Source organism: Pagrus pagrus, assembly GCF_965226575.1.
Source record: "Pagrus pagrus genome assembly, chromosome: 13".
Classification (NCBI taxonomy): Eukaryota; Metazoa; Chordata; class Actinopteri; order Spariformes; family Sparidae; genus Pagrus; species Pagrus pagrus.
The window spans coordinates 26,625,947-26,652,014 of NC_140197.1; the positions used below are offsets into that span (position 1 = coordinate 26,625,947).

The window sequence follows — 26,068 nt, forward strand, 5'->3', positions numbered from 1 at the left end:
ATGTAGAAAAACCAACAAACAACAATATTTTGATGATGTAACTGTATGGTGTGACGTCCGTGTGTTGTGAGGGAGCATCATATGCTTCCAGATGTGGTTACTCACAGGTTCGCCCGGTTGCCCTCTTGGCCCCACAGGTCCATCAGATCCCTAAAATAACAAAGATGGAAACAGATTCAACACATACATCACATTCACCTCTCCAAGTCAACCCCAGGCGTGGATACATTTATATCCCAACAGACATAATCTGTGAAAATAGCTCATTAAAGAAATTCACTGCCTGACAGATAAGGCTCAACTATCTTCGAGCTAAGACTAATAGACCGCTCTCTAAACTTCACCCGCCTGCCTGCATGGATTGATACTATCTTGACAGACCTTCTATCTTCCATATTTTCAATTTTATGTCAGGAATGCACTGCGTCACTTTCATTTCTTTTGCAAACCTTGGCACTGAATAAACTCAGGCCAGCATAGTGGAATTAATAAATTCAGGAGTTTATTACTTCAATTCAGTGACGCCTGCTTTGATCTCTGGTGCTTTACCATTAAATGCTTTGTAGAATTGATTCATTGGTCTGGAAAGTTTTCCCTTTATAACCTCGCATGATGGAAAGATTTTGATAAACAAAGCCCTGCTGCAGGATGTGTTTTCTGTTGCATGTAAGGTAAGTAAATCTTGCAAAGTACAGCGCACTCACCTTTTCTCCTGGCTCTCCAACGGGCCCATAAGGACCTGGTTTTCCTCTGTCCCCCTACAAGATAAAAGCATTAGCCACAAGCCTCAAGATATTTAGGACAGTTCTGTTTATAGCAGAGCAGCAAAAAGCAGATGCTTTTTAGCGTACGCTGTCGTCACAAGAATCACAACAATCATCATGATCTTAATTTGCCAATAAACATCTGCCACATGATGTGTGACGTGCTGGTGTGTTAGTGTCTGTACGACTGAGTGAACACAGTGACGGTAAGTTAGCGTTAAGTGTAACTCACTCTGTGTCCCTTGTTTCCTGGGAGACCTGGCAGGCCATCAAAACCCCTGTCACCCTGAAAAGTAAAAGAGAAGCAAGTGAATTAAATGCTGAAACACACACACATACAGAAATGTGTAAAAATTAGCTGAATTGTACTGAGAGCGTCTCCCCTGGCAGAGCCTCCCATCTGCTCTGAGTATGTGTTGGGGAGAGGGAGCTTTCAGATTAGCTGTAGGTCTGTTAAAATGCTGCTCTGACTGATAAAGACTCTGCTGTTCTGTCAGAGCCGGCATCAAGGGAGCCTGATTTATTTACTAAGCTCTTCCTGCAGCTGTTAGGTATTGAGTTGCCTCGTTGTCTATACATATAATAAGCTGTGGGCTGCTGGATACCTAAAGTCTTGCACTTGCAAGGGGAGATTTGTTATTGTACAAGACCTTGCCGCCTTAACATGGTATTGTGCTCATGGAAACAAGAAACTGAATAAATCGGAACTAAACACCTAACATCAGTAATATGGTTCAACAACTGGAAATGTTGCATTCACACATCTGTTCACCTCAACTAGCATCTAAACATGGAGAAAGGACGTAAATACTTTGTTGGAACAGAAAATCTTTTGTTGTCTCTTGTGTTTATCCCTACAGCAGTGCAGTGCAGTCAGATGTCAAAGAGTTTACCTTAGTGCCTGTTTCACCTGGAATTCCACGACCTCCGTCCACTCCTGCACGCCCCTATGAGACACACAAACCAGTTGAAATTGTTTTTTCTTTATAGTACATCAGGCACAGTATGCTTTTAAAACAAGATGCAGGTACAGGGGTTCTCAGTGTGGAGACATGCAACACTCAATATATCTCACCCTCTTTCCTAGCTTTCCATTAATTCCCTGAGGGCCTGGCAACCCATGCGGTCCCTATATGAGAAAAGAAAGAGAGCAAGACAAATAGAAAAAGGTGTAAAAGTATGGCAAAAAGAAAGAGCGATATGATTGTAGATAGTACTGTCTGGTCTTACAGTAGGGCCGTTGTCTCCTCTGTTTCCTTTGAGCCCAGTGGGACCAGGAAAACCCTGCAAAATAAAAACAAGAATTATTCAAGCATGACATCGTGTACAGGAGTAATTCAACTCTTTACTCAAACTTAGCATCAAACAAACAAAATACAAATGAGCTTAGAACAAATCATCGCACAGATCTGTTCATTTCTGCAACCATGCAGTGATTTCGCAATCACAGCTATTTGAATGTACTGAGCGTGCATAATGATGAGGTTCGGCTGGGAAGGAGAGAGTGGAGCTTGTGCTTGGTCAAATACAATGTGAAGTTAAAGTGAAAGGTTGCAGGAGCCCATGAGGGATGAGGCAAATTAGGTCAAGGTCAGAGGAGTGCCTTACCAGTGGGCCTGGTCGCCCTGCAAGACCCAGTGGACCTGGAGGTCCCCTCAGTGACAGCTGGAATGAAAACACAACTGGGTGATTTATTAACACTGCACAAGGCACTTTTGGACTTTTAAGACACAATGAGTTGGGCTTCAGACAGCATTAAATCTTAACAGTCACTTATAAGTGATACTTATAATATGGCACAATGACAATTTCTGTCGAATGTACCTGGGCCTGCTGCAGGATAGCCTGTGCCTGCGCCTCCTGGGGGGACACCACTGGGCCCTTCTGGGAATCTCCTCCATACTGGAACTGGAGACAATGAGAAAGAGGAATTAGTCCCCACTGCAGGATTCCCCAAATGTAAATGAAGTTCAGTCACACAGCCCCCCCTTGTGGACATGCCACTACTCCACACTGGGAAAAGGATTGCTCCAAGTGTCTTTAAGGTCTTACTGGCAGCATCAACAGGGTTCCTGGAGGACCTGGAATCCCATCAACCCCGGCAAGACCCGGACGTCCTGGGGGACCCTGAAGAGAGAGCACGGGGAAAGGGATAAGCATCAGCTCCTGTGTGTATTGTGTTACTGTGTTTGCATGTGTGTAAGAGAGCGAGGGGGGGGACAGAGCGAGAGTGAGTGAAAGAGAGAGAGAGAGAGAGAGAGAGAGATCCTAAGTGGAGAGAAAAACAGCCCTCCAATCTAATCACTGTAAAAACAACCTTTGCTTTTCCATAGGGCATGTTGCACACACACACACACACACACACACACTTATCTTCTGTTTACACATTGTAAATATCCATTTTTAACAAGTCAATTGATGTAACATGAGGATATAAAGAATGGGTTCATCAGATTACTGATAGAGTTATCTAATAAGTATTCAAACTGGTCAGAAATTGACGAGATACATTCCTCCACTAGTGATTAAAATAAATTTGATCCAATGGTTTTTTTTATGAATCAATACCTAATGTCAAATAATTGACTCTCTGAGTGAGGAAAAGTGAAGCAGCGGTGAAAATGTGTTTAATTACCTCTTTGGTGAACATTATCATTTCTATTTTAAATATATAAATAGTCATTCTGAATGTGCAATAAAATTAGTTGTCAAGGTTGGATACAGCAGGCTTATGATTTTCTACCTGAACCGTTCATTGTCTACTAAATGTATCACAAAAAGCCTTAAAGACATGAGCTAATTTATATGACTCAATCACCGGTGGACCAGCTAATGCGTGTTAAAAAGAAAAGAAAGAAGAAAGAAAAGAAAACAATTATTTTTCAATGCCTTTGACACCTTCACATGAAATACTGACAAGGGACACCAGACAGCTATTGCTGTACAGGACATCGAGTCTTAAAACACATATTTGACATATAAATTGGGTAAAGTAGTCAAATTTTCATCATGGTTACAATAATCTTGCCATTACAATTACACTAGACTTTTAAAAGAGTCCTGTAAATGAATGTTCATAATGATAGTAAAGACATGACACAATACACTGTAATACATGAAGAGGCAGTACGATAGAGTCCAATGATTCAGTTTGTCAGTAACAGTTTACTTTTTGAAAACAAGCAGAATCTTGATGGTGATCCATATTCATTTCTTTCTAATGCCATGGATAAAGAGATTATTTGTAGATATATTACATTTCTTCATTTTATTGTTGCATCTCTTCAAATAGAGTATGTGTTTGTGATATGGGCTGAACCTGAACCATGTACATAGATATTAAAAGTGGGTACAATGACTTAAGGTGATGAGCTCAGTGGGGATCTGAATGCTGATGAGCTGCCATCATTAACATCTTTGCAAAGCAAAATGATAACAACCATCAACAACTGGGAAATGACAGAGCATCTGTCAGCTTGCGTGTGTGTTCAGATGTGTTCCATTGTGATGAATCATCAACAAATACATAACACACACACATACACACACACACACACACACACACACACACACACACAGGAAAATCAGGTCAAACATGTGTGAGTCAACATCCGTCCCTGAAGTCCACAATGTTCAGTTCAGGACTGAAGAAGGACATTGTGTTCCCAGTCGAACTCACAGTCTGTCCCACAGGTAAAGGGGTCAAATGGGGTCAAACTAACCAATGGGTCCAGGTCCAGGCCTAAGCCACACTCACCATTTCACCAGGATCTCCTCTGGGTCCTGGAGGACCTATTGGTCCAGCTGGGCCAGTGAGCCCCTGTGGAGGAAACATCAACAGCACTCAAACAAACAGAATGAACGCTCCAATACTGTGGCTTAGTTTTCAACAAAGTGATTGACAACAATCCCTTTTCATTTATTCATGTGATTCTGAAGTCAAATCTTTTCACTTTTGATGTGATGATGTACCTACAGAGGTCACTTCATAGTGTGTTAATAGTTGTGTAGAAAATGTCATGAAACTGTCCTTTACAAAGTGCCATCTTGCATTGCATCGTAGTGCAGGGGTATATTTTGGGGTGGGGGGGAAATCCTGTTTCCTTTTCCGATAACACCACAGTTACATCCTGATGTCTTACATTATGCCACATCCTGTACAATTACAGTTTCTTCTGTTTTCAGACAGTGAGTAGGCTTACCTCGGGTCCTGGGAGACCTGGGGGTCCTTCAACCAATGTTCCCTGGAAACAAGCACAAATAGAATGTACATTAGGAGAATATTAACTCCTTTTCTCATAACTAAAGCTCCAAGACTATTCTCTGAATGCTTCCAGCAGCTCACCGGTTCAATAATTGCCTGCTCTCCCTTCTGGCCCTTCTCTGCTCTGCGACTAGCCTGAGAAGGAGGAACAGATGAATAGATGTGGGTTGTTAGAAATCACTTGACACAGACAATTGAAGACGTGACCACTCATTTGATGTATGAGTTCAAGTTGAGATTTACCTCTTCATTCCAAGTCTCTGCTCTTTCCCGCTCTGCAAAGCCAAAGCCGTCCTCATACATTTCGTACTCCTCGTACTCTGACTCTGTGTCATTCTTGAAATCTTCATATTCAAGGATCTGTTAAGGAATGAAAAGCTCCATTAGCGATAGGTGCAGTGAATGCTGAAATAAGCTCTCATTCCTTGTATTTGCATTAAACCTACCTCATATTCAGTAACATTGGGGCCCACTGTTACCGTGGAAACTGAGAGATCATCATAGAGGTCTCCGTAAAGGTCATCTCCATATTCCTCCACCATGGGCTTCGTCACTGGCTTGCCCTCCTGCAGGCCAACACACACTTAAATGAGTCATAGTAAAGATGAACCAGGGGACACTGAGCACGTCTTATTAGCACCCAGCGCCTCCAAGTAAAGACACATTTTCTATTGGACAGTATGAATGTTAGCAAAAACGAGTGGATTTAATGGGAAAGTGTTGATTATCCAGGATACAGGTTGACAGGTGTGCATGTTAATTACAATGCTGGAGTGTAATTAGTTAATGGACTACATCAGATTCATGTGGCAGCATGGCAGTGACTGCAACAGCTACAGAAACAGCGTGAGCAGGAAAAATTAGTTCACTTGAAAAATTAGCAAATAGTAAACATGATGGAAACATACGGAAACATCCCTTGTTTATGTCTGCGGGAAGCTAAAAAACTCTTTAAAAAATGATGTACAGTCGGGCTGAACAGTTAATCAAAAAATCTGTGAAATCGCAATATGGTCAAGTGCAATAAATCACAGCAGCTGCAATTTTTTTGATAAAGATAAAAATGTGTCCCAGCATGCCGTTATAAATGAAGCATTGCGGTGCTACAGAGATGCCCTGGCCTACAAATCATATCCTCCAGACATAAAGGAACATGTTTGTTTGATACAGACACCAGCAAAAATAAAACATCATCATCATTTTTAGATTTTTTTCAGTTAGAATAAAAATGCAAAAACTATCATTCTCACAAAATTATGACTCACATTGCAATCACAATATCGTTCAAAACAACCACAGTAGTTTTGTCACGTTATTGGAATTTCAATGCAATATCTTAAAAAAATGTGATACTAGATGTCTATACCAGTGGAAACAACACTAACAATTTTAGATTTTTAATTAAAGATAAATATAACCAGGCGGGTGTACTGTTTGTTAAGCACGACAGCATCTAAATTAATTTACATCTTACTAAAGTCAGAAGATGTAGGGGAGATGTGTGTGTACTGCAGCAGTGTGTGTGTGTGTGTGTGTGTGTGTGTGTGTGTGTACTGCAGTGGTGTCTGTGTGTCAACTCGCTTTCGGGGAGAATAGAGAGAAAAAGTGCAGCTGGTGCAAGCGAATCAACACTGGGAAAGTATTGAAACTGTTTTAAATATTCGAGACGGAATATTTATCGATTTTTCGGTTTTTGACAACACTAAATTATACGATGAGATATGATTTGTTTTGCATATTGTTCAGCCCTGATAAACAGTTGTTATACCATATTCATATTCAGCACTTGTGGTCTGATTTAAATGGTCTGAGCACAACATTCACTTCTTTCAATGAACTGCAAACACAATACTCATTCTCTTGGTTTGTGTACAGGAAGGCATATACTTTACGTGCCGTTCATACGATGTTTTTTGGAAATATACTGCATGTTCTAAAAAAAATACACATGCAGCCGAAATGCATTTATTGAGATCAGCAAAAAATTCTCATTTAAGATGTATTCTCCATGTTTTCTGGTAGGGATGTAGAGGAGGTGATGATTAGGATGGTGCTGATTAGTGGTGGTGGTGCTGGTGGTGGTAAGCAGCTGGAGAGGGAAAAGGTGCTCGCTATGGTTAGGAGGTATTAGGGAAGTGATCAGTTAGAGCTGCAAACAGCAGGCGAAGGGTTGGGGTGAAGAGCGTCTACAGGTAAACATGTCTACCTCCTCAGTAACCTTTGATTCAGGCAATGCACTGGGCATCACAGTGGGGGCCTCAGTTGTTGAGTCAGGTTCATGTGTGCGCATCTCCACGAGTGTCTTGCCGGAGACTTCAGTGGGGATGACAGTTTCTAGGGTGCTCTTAATTTCTGGCAACTCTGTGGGCTGAAAAGGTTCTTGGGAGAGATACTCAGGCAGTGTTGTGGACACTCTGAGGAAACCGTCCTCAAGAGCAGCCTCTTCATGTTTTTTCTTTCTGGATCCCTTCTTGCCCTTGCCTTTGCGTTTGCCTTTGCCTTTAGAGCCCTTGTCCCTCTTCTTTTTGCCTTTCCTGTCCTTTTTGGAGTGCTCCTTCGGTTCATCGGGCTGGTCACTTTGCACTAAGGCATCAGACGCAAGTTGGGAGTTCTTTTATGAAAAAGGGAACGTGAGGTGGAGGATGGAGAAAAAACACAGACTGATGACAATGAAAATACAACAAAGGAAATAGCCTGCAACAGTGAAGTGATGCATACAGGTCCTTAAAGGGTCAGTAGATACATACTGTGATTGCCACTGAGCTGGTAAAAACCTAAAGCAAACATCAAATGAGAAGGGGCAAACAAATGCTGAGCTATTTCCTCTTTGTCAAAGCACAAGACATATTTGCTTGTGTGGTCAGAGGTCACCCTGTCTATGATCCTACAGAGGTGCTAATTCTTAGTGTGCTCTAGCAAGTGAGCAAATAGGGGTTGTGTCCTTCTCCTAAATGATTTCCATTGCATGTCAGGGATACGAATGGGCTCTGCCTGAAAAGGACGCTAAGAAGGTCCAGTCTGTGAAAGACACCAGACGTGAATTAGATCCACTTGTAAACAGGGTCAGTGTGTGAGGGAGAATGATGGGAAGTAGGTCAGTGGGGTGACAGATGTTGACATGTTCTGGATTCAAAACTCATTGCTCAGCTGTAGCTCTGTAAGGTCCAGCTGGATCACTATCCGAATGACCTCACACGACCATTAGTGAATCATCTCTGGAGCATTATCAGCGATCACGTTTGCGTGCAGACTCACTCGAGTGTATATGCATTCAAGTCTATGCTTGTGGCATACATAAAAAACAGACACATAGATAAGACATTTAATTGTTTAGTTAAAACTGTGTATTCCTTGAGGCCCAGCCACACACACACACTCACATCTCTCTGCCTCTGTTCCTCTGCCTGCCTCCTTCCCCTCATCTCTATATCTTCAACACACCTCCAGAGAAATATACAGTAATTCACACCCATGATTTATTCATTTTTATGCATGCCTTGAGGAGGTGAAAAGCTATTATATCATGTTTGAGTTATCTGCTCCTGGATCTATGTGTGTGTGTGTGTGTCTATGTCTGTCTATGTGTGCGTGTCCTTTGCCAAAGTAACAACTGACCCTCACAATGCTCCACTGTTGGCGGTGTTTGAAAGAAGACACTTCTCCTTTGACTGATGACCTGTTCTGTCTTAATCTCTCAAGTCTCTTTTTGCAAACACTCACTTCATTTGCACTACTCAGACCTCTTTTTGGCTGGGATTTTGTCTGCTTGTAAATCATAGAGGTCTTAGGGACACATAGGTCTATTGATAAGCAAACTTTTCTTCCTTTAACTGGCCGGATGTGAAGCTAGGAGTTCTGCAAGCCCACCTTAGCAGCTAAAAGGAGCTGATAGTGTTTAAGGAAACGTGGAAAACAAAGAAAGTAAGACTGAATGAAAACAGTAAAAAATACAAGCTGCATCTCTGCAGGTAACTGAGGTGACCTAAAGCTACACCTCATCATATCAACTGTTGAGGACCTCTACAAACATTTGCATGACAAACATTCCCACTGGAATTGCTTCCTGTCGTTGGCAGTACTGACCTCCTGCAGCCCCAGGGCTTGGCTGTTGTAGGGCAAAGCAGAGTCACAGTCTGGTATGTAGTTTACACAGTAGCTGGCAGCGGCCTGGGGGTCCTCCAGAATCAGTAGTTGCTGAATTTCTCCCTGAAATAAACCAGAGAGACAGACGGATATCATGTTATAAAGCCAGTCATATAGGTAAAGCAAAATCATCTCACTGAAGTATATCTATACAGCGGACTGCACCTTTAAAAATACACCACACCACCACAGACACTCTGAGAGCAACACAGCTGCCAGAACACTTAGATATAAAGCAAGTTTAATAGAGTAGTATCATCAAACTGTCGCTACTGCTACAATTGCTTCTGACTGTCGCTTCCTTGTGTTCCCATAACTCCAGAAGGGGCCTGATTGTGTACATGAGCGGTCAAATAGCTCTCTCTCACCCCCCTGTCAGGACCTTTAACTTCCCATCCTGCCCTGGAGGAAAAGCCAGTGTGTACACACAAACATGCACAGAGACAGCACTGCTGGACCCGGCAGCACACAGCCCAGAGCCTCTGCTGGCTTTAATGACATTACACTAGACGTCACTCTTGTTGTCTGTTCTGTCAACATTATATCATTACATAATGCTTTGCAGTGCTGGAGTTGATTGTCAGCTGATGTTTTAAAGTACAAACTGTAAAATACTGAACATGATGGTTTATAGATTATTTTGTCTGTTACATTTGACTTTAAAAAAACAACTTTGGCCCAAATAAATTACAATGTGTATTTGTCAGAGTTGAATAATGACTGAAATAATAAATCCAAAAGCTTATATGTAGGTGCAAATAATCGTTAGCTGCAGTGTTAATTCTCTTTGAGACACAAGTACGAAAGTAATTTAGTATAAATAAAATGCCGGCAGCCCCATCGCACAGTGTTTGACAAGGTTTAGATTACATTAGCGATACGAATCTGTGTAACTGACGGGCCGTTGCAAACATATTGCCTGGTGAAACATTATCCAGGGACAGCCGGGCAGCCATTTGTGATAAATCAAGTCAGATCAACAGCTTGATGTTGTGGTAATTATAGTCCCATTGTAATCTCTTTAATTAGGCTTTAGCGGCCAGAGGTGAAATAAATCAAAACATCGCTTCTCTGTTACCCGCCTTCAGCACATGTCTTCTAACACAGCTTGCATCATGCCATATCAGCAATGCATGTCTATGTAAAGTCCCGATCACCACACACAAAAGGAAAGGGAAAAGGAAAAGACTCCTGAAACAGTCATTTATGCTTTAATACACCAAACATGAAAGGAGCTGTTATCCACTTATCCTTTTTTCTTCCTGTTTTGGCCAAAAGCCAGTGTCAAGCAAAGGAAATTATAGCACTCTAAGGTGAGAGGCAGAGAGAAAGAGTGAGAGAGAAAGGCAACAGGGAGTTAATCCAATCTAATCCAATCTCAATTTGAGATCAAAGGCAACACTTTCAAGGAGAAGTTTTCCTGTTTTTCTTGCCTAGCAGGGGCTCTCGCTTCTCGAAACACACAGCGAGTAAAGTGTTGCCCAAAATCATGTGTGCTCTGCCATTCTCCATTTAGGACGCGGTAAGGACATCTAAGGAGGACATGTGAGGACGTGCCGAAAAGAAAAACACCTCAGCTGAATCCACAAAATTGTGATGGCTCACTAACATCCTGCCTGAGGTCGCACATGGCTCTGTTGGCAAAGGTTCATTAGTGTTTCAGAGTGTGACCTCTTTGCCTGCATTAAGGTGTCTGGTGCCTGCTAGCCAAGAGTCATACTGCTTCACCAAATCACAACTATCTAGACTGTATCTGAGGAATTGTAGACTTATTTACAGCCCCTTAATCAGTTCTCAATCTCTAAATAAAAAATAACTTGTGTACTTTTGTGAGTCAGAGTCTCTGCGTGGGTGAAGGAGCAACCGCAAGTTTACAGCAAACAAGCTCACCGTAATGAAACAGCATTTTTGATGCTCCTCATTTGCTTAAAGTGCAACAGATGCTCACAACAAAGCAAAAACATATGACCACCATCAGACATAAGTCATTCCCAAGGCGAAATATGACTCAGACAGACCATGACTGATTTAATGTGATTCTACGATTTGTGTGGTAAGTTGATGATGTTGCTAAGCGTTCAAATAAAGCTGCCCTTTAATGATATGCTTGACAAGTCATGGTTTCAACATGCCTGTTACAGTGAGCCAAAAACATTTCTTATTTCCAGAACTAATTGACACAGAAAGGATCTGAATTTCCTAACAAATAAACGCTGCGTTGGTCTTATCTTAGCAGTCAGCGTGTTGGAGGCACACAACAGCTGAGAAGGAGCACAACCAGACTTGTGGACAGTTTGATGTTTGCTTTAGTGCGAAAGCAAGCAGAGTGTTGAGTCTGAGCACCAAACGTCTGTGGTCATTTGTAGAAAATCTGGAAGCAATAGAGACATTAGTGGCTGACCACAGTCCCCATGCTCTCACGCTGAGCTCCCACGCTGGGAGAACTGGGCCGGAACACTGACCTCCACCCCCAGAACCAGGGCCTGGGAACAGAGGCCCAGAGGTCAGCCAGCTTAATCTCTTTTCCCCTGGTACCAGCCTCACCCGAGGTGTCCGACACCGATGCTTAAATATGTGCAGCTAGACGTAGGGCTGTGAATAGATACTGTACACGCACACATTGAAACTCATATTTTACCATCACATGTTTCGATATGAATTCTCAACAGGATTTTTGGTGGATTTTTCCAAAGCTCCTAGGAAACAAGATGTGGAGACTCAGTTCTGGATTAAACTAAAGTGCAAACATCCACACACGTGACCACGATGAGTACAAAAAGTGCACGAAATAGACTAAAAGATGGATCTTATCATGAGATAGTCTGAAGTTTATTAGTCATCACCACAAAAACTGTATCATCATCGTCATAACTCTCCACACGGGATGTTAATAAGGGCATGGGAGTGTTTTTGGAGTCAGGCCAAAGATTAATCGGTCTCCATTGCTTCTGAAAAGGGAAATTTATAGAGCCCACAAGGAGACACATTTCTGAAGTGAAGTGGGATATGAAGTAATTTAAACTCGAATGGCTATCAGCGTCTGAGAGGGGAAGTGTAGGAGGAGAGCAGAGAGTAATGTACAGCCTGATGGGAGGGGCAACTGAGGTTAAGTCAGTGTAAAGCTAATGTGTGGAAGGTAGTTATTGACGACACACGCAAAACCCAAAGGCGGTAGGTGTTGTCAGGACTGAGGACATCTGTTTTTCTCCTGGCGAACGTGAAGAAGGCTGTGGTTTCTGCCTATTAGGCCAAAAGGGAGTGATAACAATCCTCCCTCTGTAAAGTTTAACAATATGTTTCCTTTAGCAGACTGCGGTATTCTTAGGACACTGAGGGGAAAGGAGGTTGGTCATTTCTCTAAACTTGACTGTACCTTATATCACTGTCTATCTTTCCTTTTCCTTCTTTGCTCCAATGCTGAGGAGACACAGAGCCCCGAGGACATGGCAGGGTGAAGGGGCTCATGCTGATCTCTATTTCATGCTGTGGGCCAGAGATTTAAAGTAGAGCCTCATTGGGAATGACAATGGAGCAGGGGTTGCATATTGTCATGTGAAGCACAGAGAATGGCTTATGACAATAAAGGTTATTGCAGAGGAAAAGAGGAACTGGAGCCACCAGTTTGAATCTTGGTTTTCCTACATTTTTCCCAGCACAACGATGCACATTGACCATATAGTGGACATGCAGATATATTCGAATGCTCGGATCAAGTAGTCCGATTTTTCACAGTTTGGAATGACTTTATCTGTGTCTCCTGCTACTTAGTGATTTAAAAAACAAGAAGCATGTATTTTCCTGCAAGAGGATGAGTCCTAACAATCACAAGATGTGACCAAGCGACACACACTCAGAGTCAATCATGTTTCCTAATGTCCCAATACACAGCTGGCCACATCAATACATCTATAGCCAACACATCGTTAGTGAATATTCCAAAAAGCGAAGAGAATGTGTCATTTCTTGGCTTTGCAATGGAAATGATGAAGCTGGGCATGTCTGAACAGCACGTCCCCTCCTCCCCACTCTCTCCCAAACACCTCTCTTCCTCAGCTCTGCTTTGTTCCTGCAGCAGGTGATTGACAGCAGACCTCTGTCACCCCAAAGCCTCTGGAACCAGGTTTTTACTTTTAAATCTTTTCATTAGTACCTTTAAAGGTAGGGGGATCCCGAAACATAATTTTATTCTGCTTATCCCACCATTTCATTGACGCACCTATTGTATCACGCTCTATATATCATGCAATAGTATGTATATGCTGATTCATTAAATGCGCCAGATGCTGACAAGAAATGTTAAAGGTTAATCCCCCTCAAAATTAAAAATATGGATTTTTCCCTTACCCGTAGTGCTATTTATCCATCTAGATTGTTTAAGTGTGAGTTGCCAAGTTTTAAAGATATTGGCCCTAGAGACGTCTGCCGTGTCTCCAATATAATGGCACTAGAGGGCTTGTGGTGCTCAACAGCAATGTCTCTTCCCAGAAATCATGACCCGGTTACTCAAGATAATCCACAGACCTTGTTGGGAGCAGTTTCATGTAGGAACTACCACCGCCAACTCTATCACTGCACAGACGGAAGAGATTTAGATTTAGAGCCCATGGATGAGAGGCTAGCTAAAAAAGCCAATTTATCTAGCCTCCAAGGACACCATTAATGTTTACATCCTGCAGCGTCCATGAGTAGATGCACACTTCCTCTCGACACGGTTGGAGGGTATAGTTCAGGAGAAAATAGTTCCTACATGAGACTTCTGACAACAAGCTCTGAGGATAATCTTGAGTAAGTCATGAATTCTGGAAAGAGACGTTGCTGTTGAGTTTTTAAAATTTAGTTTAAACATATTCGAGAGACGGCAGACATCTCCAACTTGGCAACTCACACCGGAACAATCTGGATGGATAAATATCATAACAGGTAAGAGGGAAAATATCCAAATCCTCACTTCACTCAACAGGCTTTAGAAATGTTCTGAGAGAGGCTGAGAAATAAAGCAAGAAAGAAAAAAGTCCTATAAATGAAAACAAGGTCATCAGGACGTTCTCCCACAGCGCCTTGTCAGATGATTTATTTCATTGGCAATGCATATTACCCAAGCAGAACAGTCTCCCGTGGTTTTACCTACATCTCTAATAACACAAGTTCACATGATGCTGACTCTCATTTACCTCCTTTGTCTATCTCAATGCACAAAAAGGTCACAGTCCAATATGCATTGAAATTTGTTATTCTTCTTAGTAATTCCCGACCACACCTGTTGAAACTTCAGCTACATTTAATGCGTGTGTGCGTGTGAGAGAGTGTAATACCAAATCAAAACAACTGATTATATGCTATCATATTGTCCTACCTCAAATACGTCTTCATCGAGCAGCCTTGTCCCAAACACAGTGACACCATCTGTGCTGACGACAGCGTTGTCCCCTCGCAGCAGATCCAGGGTCTCTACCTTCTCACAGTCCAAGAAGAGGGTCACAGACTTGTCCTGAACACTGAAGGCTATCCTGTGCCATCTGCAAGAAGAAAGTGAGAGAGAATTGACAGTTAAGCCTGGGAGGGAGGTACTGTGAAAATGTAGTGGTGGAGGTATTTTGTGTCTGAAGATAAGCCTGTCGCCCAGCTGAATCGGTGATGCAAAGAGCGGTTTCACACTTCTTTCAAGTCAAGCAAAACACAAGTGCCTCTGAGCCTGAGACTGTGAAGGTTTGATTTCCTTAACTCCTTTGATCAAGTCAAATCATTGCTGCAAGCTCTTCACAAGCATCTTATTCCCTTTAGGGTCACTCAAGGTCAAGAACACGGGCTGAGTATGAATCAAACTGCATAAATGTGAGGCCCGCCTCAGATTTTGAGGCTTGTTAAAGTTAATATAAATTACACAGTGATGGTGAATAGGATTTACTGAACACGCACATCAGATACAATGTGCTGTCAAATCAACAAAGGGGGAGATACTTCATTAAAATCTGCTCTAACAGAGGACCTAAAGCCACTACATACTTTCCGTCAGCCATGTTGATCTTCTTGAAGATGGGGTACATTTCCGGTGTGGGCTGCCCATGCTGGTCCTCATACAGGAAGACAGGCGAACGACCCACTTCGAGTCCCAGCTGCTGCACCCCCTGAACATCGTACACTGACAGCAGGAAGAACTGGGAGCCCTTTTTAGCTCGCACGGTGGTCATCACGGAGAAATTCTCGGGAAATTTGGAATCTGAGAGGAGAGGAGAGGAGAGGAGAGGAGAGGAGAGGAGAGGAGAGGGGAGGGGAGGGGACGAGAGAGGTGCTCTTAAGTCATACAAGACACAGCACAGCAGGGAGCAGATATTTTTATAACACGCAGCCACCCCCCGCTGCCACAGAGACCTGAGTAAAGACAATAATGATGAAAAATATTGCCCATGAAAGCAATGAACACCCATGAGGAGGAGAAAGGGGAGTTCAAAGTCAAACTTCTTAGGGTTTTACACAGAGAAGAATCCCTCTCAGAAGTGACATATTTGAGTGCTTTTGCCATTTTTGGAAATCCTCAAGTGGGTACATGGGACTGGAGGCTATGCTGTATGTGGTCTCATAGGAATATAGTTCACTACCAGGGAAGAGCTGCTTGGTGGGAGCACTGAGCTGGATCTTTTTTTCTATCCTGTAGGCCAGATCCGTCTCCTCCATGCCCCTCCTGCTGGTGCAGAGACCAGCCTCCAAGGACACCCCCTCCATGTTCTCTGACAGCTCCAGAACTCGCAGAACATCGATGGGATTAGCTGAAATGGAGAGAAAGAAAGAAAAAACAGCCCATATGCACATAGTTATTGAGCAGATTGAAGAAATGTGGTGTTTTCTTTTTATTTCATGCTCACTGACTGCCACTAATTCTTTCTCTTTAAACAACATATTGTTTACATGCTTTCAAATAAGCTGACGTCCTGCTCCTGTAGTCTCTACTCCTCTTGCTTCTAGTGTAAAAGCTACTCATGATAGGGTGGAGCTTGTGGCAGATGGCATGCTTTCAGTCACATCAATCTAACACTTCAGCTCTGCCAGTGTGACAGCACTTTGTTGTCTGGCTCATTTAAGTGCTGGTTGTTACCGAGCCGAAGAGCAGGGTTTAGTGCGGCTGGAAGCTGGTCTTAAACTGCGGAGGCTTCCTGCTTCCTCGGAGTCGGAAGAGACGAACTCCTCTGAGATGTGGCGGCAGGTGGCCAGGCTTCTGTGGGTGTTATTATAGGATAGGGGTGGTACACAGCCTAACCCGTAATCCTGCTGCAGCACACCTGACAGCTGACACCTGCACACCGCTCAGCCAGCACCAGAGATATGAACAATATGTCCGCTTCACATTTATCACAATTTGAACACTTAACTGGCATAAATAGACCCTATTTATTCAATATCTATCTAAGATAGTTGAGAGTATTCTCATGAAACAGGAAAACTGATCTCATCAATTGATAAGATGGTGATTTGTATGTTGTACAAATATACACAGATTCAATTTATGCTAATTTGCACAGCAACTGTTGCCCCTGCAGATATAAGATGTCCCACAGTGTGAGCTCTCTCTCTCTCATTACAACGGGCCTGTGCTTTATTTGCAGTCTGCTGGTCATGTTATTGGATGTTCTGTTGATAAAGCGCTGCCGTGAGCATTAGCCAGGATCAGAGTTTTGTGCGCAGCAAGTCTCCCACCAGCTGCTAGAGAGAGCCTGTTTGGAGCAACTCAGCACTTAGCATTCCAGGCATCTGAAATGAGGATCCTAAACCCAAATTGCCTCCTGCAGCACTTGCCGCTCATACAGAGCTCGCCTTTTATTCTCCTTGTTAATTAAACATGTGGAGAGAGTTTACCGTTGCCCAGACATTGCTCGCAGAAAAACACTGCGTTGCATTTTATGGCATTATTTATTTGCAAAGCAGAGGCCATTTATTCCAAGCAGCTTTGAGAGCTCACACTCTCAGTCCCCTAGCATGGCAACAGGGCTGTAAATAGGTTAAGCTGTGAATTACAGCTGGGCTCCAACAATGGAAAACATTAGGGTACAGATCTAAAGGTATTTAAGACCTCAGGGCTTAAATTCTGAATTTATACAATCATAAACAAGCTGTGTGAATTAAATAATTTCAGAAGTTGATGGCCTCTAACAAAAAAATCCTCAGGCTGTAATATGTACAAGTGGTACCAATAAATGTTCACCCACACACAGTCATTTAGGATCATTTTCAAATCCGCTCGTGCAATCATGACAAGAACAAAAACTAAATGTCAAGGAATAAGGTATCTATTGACTTTAAAAGGTCAGAGCCCAGTCAGCCTCACTTAGATCGAGCAAAAGGACACTGACATTGTTTCTCAATTATCGCTGTCTGTATGTGCAAGACGGTCTAGTTTTTCTTCTTTTTTTAAGAAAGATGAATTTTCAGTGTGCAATGTTTTATTGAAGTCTTTTTGTCTTTTGGTCTGATGGTCACCTGATAAAATTAGATAGATTGACAATTCTGGTTAAATTGGCCAGGAAAGTGAATGTGTTGCTACAAACGCACCTTCATGATATTTACCTTTAAAAGGTCATCAAAAAGGCTCGTTGCATCCATAAAATCCCTAATCATGCTGCCACTTCAGAAGCAAAAAAACAAAGATGAGACAAGAGTATCTTTAACTCTTGTAGCTTAAAGCTCAATCTATTTCTGTCAGAGCACTTAATCCTTACTTTGCAATTTACATCATGTCTGGGTCTTAATCCTTAATGTTTGTATTTAATTGCATTGGTGGGAGTGTCTCTGCTTTTGTCTGATCCCAAGTGAGCTCTTTGTAGTTCTGTTGTGGCCTTGTTTAATATCAATTTCCTTTAGGAAAGCAAAGTTGAAAGTGTGTGTCTTAGTCAAAGGTTGAAACCAGTAAACTCTGCCTCTATCTGTCTCTGTCTATCTGTCTGTTTCTCTCATACATACTCACACAGGGAGGAAGAGAGGTCATAAGACAGAGATGTTTGGAACAGTCTGAATAATATTCTAAATTAAAGCAGCATGGGTCTAATTATACGGGATTCTTGGGTTTCTGTCAACCCATCCGGAACAGCACCTGACAGAATGTCCTCAAAACAAACTAACACAATTAACTTTTAAGCAGAACTTCTTTATTTCAAGCAATCCAAAGATAAAATGTTAATGCACCCCACAAAAACTGCATCTGTCTCAACCATGATGAGTTTTCAAGATAGCTGTTGCCCATTTCTAAACATGTTCCAACTATGTGTTGACAGGGGACTGTTGACCCCTGAAACTCTCAAGACAACAGAGAACGGTCAAAATGTGCAACAATGCCAAAGGGAGAAATCTGAGACAAGGCACAGAAATTCCTCCAAAAAAGGGTCTGCATTCACAGCGATCTGTCGGTTTAACGTCCAGGAAATAATAGGCATCCCACACCTAAGTGTGCAAAATAAACTGTTGAGGTTTGGCAAACTGATTCGCAGGACATGGGAAAAACCTGTGTTGGCCAGAAGGATGTAATCCTGATCAAAAGGTTGATGAATACAACAATGACCCACATAAAATACAAACAAGTTTCTGTAGTTTCCACTGTTTCCACATTTCAACTCCACCACCCCTGACTCTGGAGCTTCAGGCCAATTGCATCTGGCCAAATGAAGTCTGAATCCAACAATCAATAAAAGAAAGTTATCTATCCCCTGCTTTGGATTCATTTATGTCACAGTAACTGTGCCAAACTTTGCAGCCTTTATCACCTATCCTGCAGCACTGACTGTCTGTGCAGGCTTTGCTTGCATCTCATTAGGCTTTGTGGTGAACATGTCCTTATCTCAACTGTCAGAATGTGTTGCCTCAGGAGAAAGGTACGAACAGTGGAAGAACAGAAAGGTGATCAAGATATTCAAGAACCCTGCTGTAGGGTTGGATACTGAACTTTATATTACTGCGTGCAGATTTACGTTAAATCAATCAGTGCCAGAAAGAGAGAGAGAGAGAGCGGGACTCAGCGTGATCAACTCACAGTGAGTCGGCATCATGGTGAACCATGTTCGATTGTAAGTTCCACTTTTCAACTTTTGGCAACTTTGGCAACGCCCAGTGAAATATTTCTAATGCAAAATGCAACGCTCATGAGGGCAACAAGTCTAGCCCAAGGAAACACCGCCTAAACACCAAATATATCTAAAAGCTGAAGAGTGTACCGTGTTTTAAGCCTGAAAGCTGATTCCACAATGCAGCTGCATCAAACACTAGCACACCTGCAGCCAGCACCAAAGAATATGAACCCTCCTTGGATGACAAAATTTCAAGTGTTGCATCAACAACTTCAGGTAATTAATTGGCTAGTTAAAAAATTTGTTGTTGGAGATATTTTTTTCACTGTCTTGGTTGACCTTTACTTTATTTTTGTAAGCGTTGGCTAAAAATCAGCCACTGATTGCGTCCGAAAAGTTTGGACTTGGGTTTTTGGTTTTTTTTTTAAGTGGGAAAAAAAGGTACCATTGGGTACTGTTACCGTATTCAAGGTACCAGTACCAATATGGGTCAAACATTAACAGTGTCCACCCTACCCTCAGATGTGAACTTGCTGCCTGTGCAGCACCACTTAAAGATATGGCTCAAACATTTTACAAATAGCGTTGTAAAATCCCTAAGGACTGATGACTCACTGAGAGCTTTCCAATCACAACAAAAGGTCAGAGTACATGAGAAAGAGCTGAAACTTCGAGCAATTTAACAGACATCCAGCAACTTCGGGGACACTGTAATAGCTAACACAGACTGTGCAGCTTGTAATTACTGTGCAGGTACATAATAATGCACATTAAAACATATAGGACATTTCTTTGCCCTCTTTTTCTGTTCTTGTGTTTTTTTCTCTGAGACGACCATGACTGCCCAGCTACAGTGCCGTCCCTGACAGAAAGAGCTGAGTTTCTCTATCCCCTGAAAATGTCACAGAACAGACAACATCTGTGTATCTACTCTGTCTGTGTGACACATGACACAGTCTCTCCATGCCCTGCAGTCAGTGCAACTCAGCGCCACTTCAGTCATACATGGACATAATGTGTTCTCTGTGTTTCTAAAGCAATTGTCTCTGAAGACATTCTTTATGACTCACACCACCTACACTCCCCACTCAGCCTGAAAATACCACTCGCACACACACAATACTGCTCTGTCAGAATCTATTGCGCCTGGGAACTGGGGAATTTTAACAAGAAATAAAGCCAAAATGAATCTGGGCAATGAGTGTTTCCCATGTCTCAGACCACACCCTGAGATGAGTGGAGCAAAAGCACTGACATTTTAACTTTAAATTACTGTTTGGAGATTATAATAGACAGATGACAGTACATTATTCTGTGCTGAGCCATCTGAAATTTGTTAAATGGATCTCTTCTTCCTTTTTAAATCTTTATACTGAAATCCCACTCTCCACCCTGTTGAGACATTTCTCCAACATTTTAAATGTGACAAATTGCAAAACATATAGTGAGTAACTATGAAAAATTGATGACAGTTTCAGTGGAAATAGTTGAATTAATCCAGACACAGTTTCTCCTCGACTCCATGAAGAACAGCCTTAATCTAATTAGCAGTGGGTGTGACCTTTTGTCTGGGTCACTGCTGTTTGTGGACGAGGACACTGAGGCGAGGAGAGCTAACGCACAGTCTGAACAGATGAAAATTTAAACATATGAAGAGCCAAACAAGATACACTGACTGCACACACAGCCACATCACCACACAACTTGTAACTTTATTAGTTTATGTGTAAAATACTTTGTTCTTTTACTTGTAAACAGATGCTATGAAAGCAGGGAACACTGAGTTCGAAGTATCACATTCATATTACGTGTACTGTAACAAGGAGGCCGAGGCATTTGTTGGGAAGTATGCAAACTGAGAGGCAGAGATGTTTATCGCCCTGAATGTGCTTTGTGGTTTGGTCTGCTTTCAGTTATCACTGAGAGTTTAGGAGCAAGTCAAGTCAGCGGTTGTGTAGGCGACTGCTGGGAATGGTTTCTAACATAATCTGAGGGGTTATGGGTTATGAATATCATTAAGAGACAATGGAAGTGATGATGGGAGCGACCTAAAATTAAGTCTTTGATCCATTTTAAGCATGTGGCCTTTAATACTGAACAATTTCCAATACCACGTTATTAATATTTATATGATTATACTCTCCAGCCTGCATAGACATGAGGAGATACAAGTCAAAGACATGCAAACACAGAAAGTGATGTAAGAATTTCTGTTGCTAAAGAGTTTTTGTTTTTTTTATGGAGAACTGCACAAACACTAAAAAAGGATGACAAGAGAGGGAGGACTAGACCTGACTGTGTAGCAACATGAAATGTTCTGGATCTACTACAGAAACCATCTCATAAGAAGGCGGTTTAGGAGGGCATTAACTTTTACATACAGTTCGGACAAAGCCTTCTACATTAGTGAAACTAATTAGAGAAATGAAGCACAGGATAAGCAATACTACCTGCAATTTGTCCTTTTTTTCCAAAAGTTTCAGGTGTAATATGAACAATTATTTCTTGTTCTTGTGAATTCTCATAATATATAAAGTATACACACTGAGGGGAATCCACTGACTGACTCTTACCTATCTACAGTGACAAACCACCCACTTAACGTGCCTCAGTATATGATGTATAACATGTGATGTATTGGATCAAAAATGCCTGTCAATTGCACAAACGCAGGTACTGAATTTGTCTCACCTAGCCTTACAATAGGGCAGGTCAATGGCCTTAAAATAATACATCACAATATTTTATGTTATATTGCATTGCTAGCTATATATTATATTATAAAAAATCTGCAGTTATGTGGATATAGTGGCTAAGAGGTAAGTATTAAAACAAGTAGAGCCTTGTGAGTTCAGAAAATAGCATAATTTACTGTAATACAGCCTTTAAATTAGGAAAGGCTAAACTTATGCCCTTTCATCATATGAAGATATCCAAAATCTAAGATGATATAGAGTCTCAAATCAAGAGATCGTTATAATATTGATATATTACCCAGCCCTGCCTTAAAACCCTCGCACATCCTCCTTATAATTAGTGGGATTACAAAGCTCCAGTTTTTGCCTCCAGAGAAATCTTCTCTCAATCATTTGAGTGACATATAGTATGTAGGCCATTTCTTTTCCTTGCTCATTTTGTGCTACATGAAGGAATTCTACACAAATTATTGTTCAAATATTAAAAACAATTCAACTTAACATTATACTTGATTATCCAAAAGTCTTAAATATGAAAACAATCATTAAACAATTTTGCTTGTTCGTGGTGCTCTGCTGAATATGGGTCAGTGGCTGTTGTTAAGGTACTGTGACTCATACTTCTGTTGTTGTAGCTGCTAAATTCAAATGGAATCTGGTTACACATTTCCTCCCAATTCACATTCTTCAACATCACATTCTTCAGTCTCCACAGTTTGTTCTGCTCGTGTTTATTCACAGTGTGACGGGTCGACGGGCCAAAAAGCTGCTCGGCCCATAGAGAAAACACCTGCCCCTCAAGGCCCTGAACTGGGCAGACGACCCATACAAACACAAACGGAAACACACATTTGTACGACTACACTTGTGAGAACATTCATTGACTACACTAAATCCATTCCATAACTATAATCGCTGCGTGGCTAATGCTGACCCTTAACCTCGCTTGACCTAATTTCTGATCACTGAACTCCCGTTAAGAGGTCTGAGGAGAGTTAAACATATCCTGATGTTGAAAGATCTTTTCTCATCTCTTTGCTTCTGAGGTCTTCATAAATATGTAACACAACAATCTCTTATGCACATATGCATCTACAGAATCCTCACCTCAGGCACAGAGTATTACCTAAGTTACAACCCCAGGCCGTCATTTTATCTCTCAGACGTCACAACACTGAGGCAGCGATTATGGATTTTTACAGCGTGTCCCATACCGTTGGCACTAGATGGCACTAGTTGGGTTTTTCAGCCGAGTGTGCATTTTGAATTGGCTGCGTAGCCTGTTGGTGAGAGAGATCACTCTGATTGGTTGTTCACCTATGCAATGTATTGCACGAAAAGATAAGAATAGAGTTCACAACGACGTGGCCATCTGACGAAACCATCCAGGTGGAAAGTGAGAGCGCTGTGAAAATGGTAAGCAACTTCGTATTATTGCAGAGTATTACCTTCCGTTTTTGTTTTGTTTTTCTTTTAATGACGAAAACAGACTACTGCCACCTGCTGGTATGGAGAGTCATTTCATCAACGATTTAGTGATTTATCAACTAGTTGTCAACTATTAAATGAATCGCTAAGTTATTATAATGATTAATTGATTGGTTTGGGTGCTTTCCAATGAAAAAAAATTAACCCTTTACCCCTTTTATGACAGTAAGCTGAACATCTTTGGCTTGTGCACATAAAAAGACATTTGAGGATGTCATCTTGGGCTTTGGGAAACACTGACTGACCTTTTATTACATATTTTTTTAACATCTATAGACAAAGTTACTGGTCGATAAAAAGAGAAATAATCGTCTGTATAATTCACAATTAAAATAATAATTAGTGGCAGCTTTTTGGCACTGACACAGGCAACGTGAGGCAACACAACAGTGGCTCTTCGTCATCGCTTGTTCTTTGATGTTGGTTTGGCATGTCTGCAGTAATACACTGCACACTACACACACCACATGTGATACAAGTATATATACATGCTCCTGTTCCTTTGTACTTCTGAGGGACAGAAATTCTCAACAAGTTGTGAGCCTCAGTGGAACTTTGAGACCCAGATCATTCCCCTCTACGTTAGCAGATTAGTGTCCAGCTAAAGGACGCTTGGCAGATCAGAGAAGTTGAAATATGAGCCAGGTCACAGTGTCACTGAGAGTAGCATATTGTTTCAAGAGTCTATGATGGCTTTGGTAGGAAAGCTTCCTCCTGTGACCTCTCTGCTAAAATGTGCATGTGATGACTCTGATCAAACTTTTCTGAGGCTCATAAACTGAGATGAAGAGGCGTATGACATGTAAGGGGACACTGCAAAGAAGTGAGCTCCTCTGATGTCTGCTCATTGCGATTCTGCAGAGGAAGCATCTCCAACTAGTCCCACAGAAAGCTCCTTGAATCATCCAATGATCAGAAACACAGAGCCAAAGAAGCCTGAGGGGAAGGGAGTTACTGAGTCTCTGGAAGCCAGATGTGTGTTGAATACTATAGATTGCCGTCCGGCGCCATGAAGTGTTTAAGCAGCATTTCTACATATTAAAGACTTGGGGGAATTCCAATGCAGTTTGCCTCATCAAACAGTCTGGGAAGCAGTTAGATATGACACTTGCAGCATCAGCAACTAGGGACAGACATCAGCATCTCTGACACCTCTGATGTTTAATGTTTCTATTAGAGAAACAAAAACTCACATAACAGAAGGGAACACTGGAGCTGTAGCAGGCGTAACATTCCTCTTTTCCTATTCTCCATCCTGCTAAATTCAGCTGCCTATTTCATTTGTTTTCATTTGCCTCTAATTTGTTGCTAGATCAAAGGCGAACAAGGCTCGTCGTCCTCCTTTGGGAGTCTGGTGCAGGATTGGCAAGGAGGCTGGATCAAACGGGAGGCAGTGAGGGGGCTGTACGCACGATTTCCCCTCTGTCATAGAACCAGTCATGGATGAGGCAGGGCATAAGCAAGGGGAGAAGGATGATGTAAATGAAGAGATAAGGCATATAAAAATCCAAACAAACAATCCCCATTCCCAGACTTTGAACGTAACGGAAGAAAAGAAAAGAAAACCGAACAAAAATGTGTTGAGGCAAAAGAACAGAGGATTCTAACTGAAACTAACTGTGGACGTGTGCAAGAATGTCTCACTTCCTGTCAGCAAACATGACTACAAAGTGCTCTCTCATCTCTGTCGAACACACACAGAAAGCATATGGGAAAACATTCCAGCAGACTTGTACTGTAATACACACACACACACACAGTCAGAGACACAAACACATTATCAACCACATGCACAATCTAAGACTTCCGTATCAGCACCACCATATGTCCCATACACTTTTAAGTCGTCTTTGCCTCTCACTTCACAGGCCCTTAATAGAAAGCAGTGGACACCACTGTGAGTGCGTCAGCTGGCCCACTTCCTCCTGCCATCGCTTTAGCCATTTCAGCCACTGAATTCCAACAAATCCTGCCAGCCGTTAAGTGGGTGCATGAAAATATGACATCTTTAAGCACTTCTGGTGACCACAGGGTTAACTCCCGCTGCTGAGGCACGTCGCTCCATCAGGGAGTCTCTAAACCGTAGCACCTGCAAGGAAATGGTCTGCTGCCAGTTGCAGATAGTCAGGACATGGCCGCGGGGCATGGAGGCCTGTGTGGGTGACAGATAGCAGTGGGGCCAAATGACATACACTATGTATGCGCAAGCTGGATGTTACAGGCTCTCTTGGGAATGTGGAAGGTCCTAAAATGGCTGAACAAGCCTGAATGTGCAGCACACAGGGACAGACAGAGAGACACAGCTGTTTGACAGAGACCAGGCCCTCCTCTCTTCTCTTCTTGCAGGTGCATAATTGAAAAATGAGCCCAGTCACTGCTCTCCAACAATAGAGTGTTGCTGGTTCACTTACAACTGTGGAAATTGCAATTTGTGCCAGTAGCCTGCAATAAAGCATGTAAAATATAGATGTGTGCCAGAATAATCATAACTGAGGCGGTAAGAGTGTTAGTGCTAAGCGCCTTCACTTAAGACCTATGTGAGCAGAGGGCACATTAAACAGATCCATGACAGGAATTTTAATCTACTCAGTTCGCCCAGTGTTCAGCCATTCACCTCTTTCTCAAGCCAACGTTAAACCTTTTCACAGTAAACCGACGCTGGTCACA

At 42.1% G+C, this 26,068-nt stretch overlaps 1 protein-coding gene across 3 annotated transcripts in view; it reads right to left on the reverse strand.

Annotated features, from left to right (window-relative positions):
- Positions 1–26,068, reverse strand: part of col5a3a (collagen, type V, alpha 3a) — a 53,280-nt gene that overhangs the window by 26,384 nt on the left and 828 nt on the right. Inside the window, exons 2-20 of one of the 3 annotated variants that reach the window (XM_084371727.1) lie at positions 15,768–15,935; positions 15,175–15,388; positions 14,525–14,687; positions 9,112–9,234; positions 7,247–7,639; positions 5,475–5,594; positions 5,272–5,388; positions 5,110–5,163; positions 4,967–5,008; positions 4,522–4,584; positions 2,817–2,891; positions 2,589–2,672; positions 2,373–2,429; positions 1,995–2,048; positions 1,840–1,893; positions 1,658–1,711; positions 997–1,050; positions 705–758; positions 106–150 (exon numbers count right to left, since the gene is read on the reverse strand). In XM_084371727.1, coding sequence (XP_084227853.1) covers positions 106–150; positions 705–758; positions 997–1,050; positions 1,658–1,711; positions 1,840–1,893; positions 1,995–2,048; positions 2,373–2,429; positions 2,589–2,672; positions 2,817–2,891; positions 4,522–4,584; positions 4,967–5,008; positions 5,110–5,163; positions 5,272–5,388; positions 5,475–5,594; positions 7,247–7,639; positions 9,112–9,234; positions 14,525–14,687; positions 15,175–15,388; positions 15,768–15,935 — 1,988 coding nt within the window. Of the gene's footprint in view, positions 1–105; positions 151–704; positions 759–996; positions 1,051–1,657; positions 1,712–1,839; positions 1,894–1,994; positions 2,049–2,372; positions 2,430–2,588; positions 2,673–2,816; positions 2,892–4,521; positions 4,585–4,966; positions 5,009–5,109; positions 5,164–5,271; positions 5,389–5,474; positions 5,595–7,234; positions 7,640–9,111; positions 9,235–14,524; positions 14,688–15,174; positions 15,389–15,767; positions 15,936–26,068 lie in introns of all 3 variants that reach the window. The other 2 variants (XM_084371726.1, XM_084371728.1) reach the window with 2 other exon arrangements.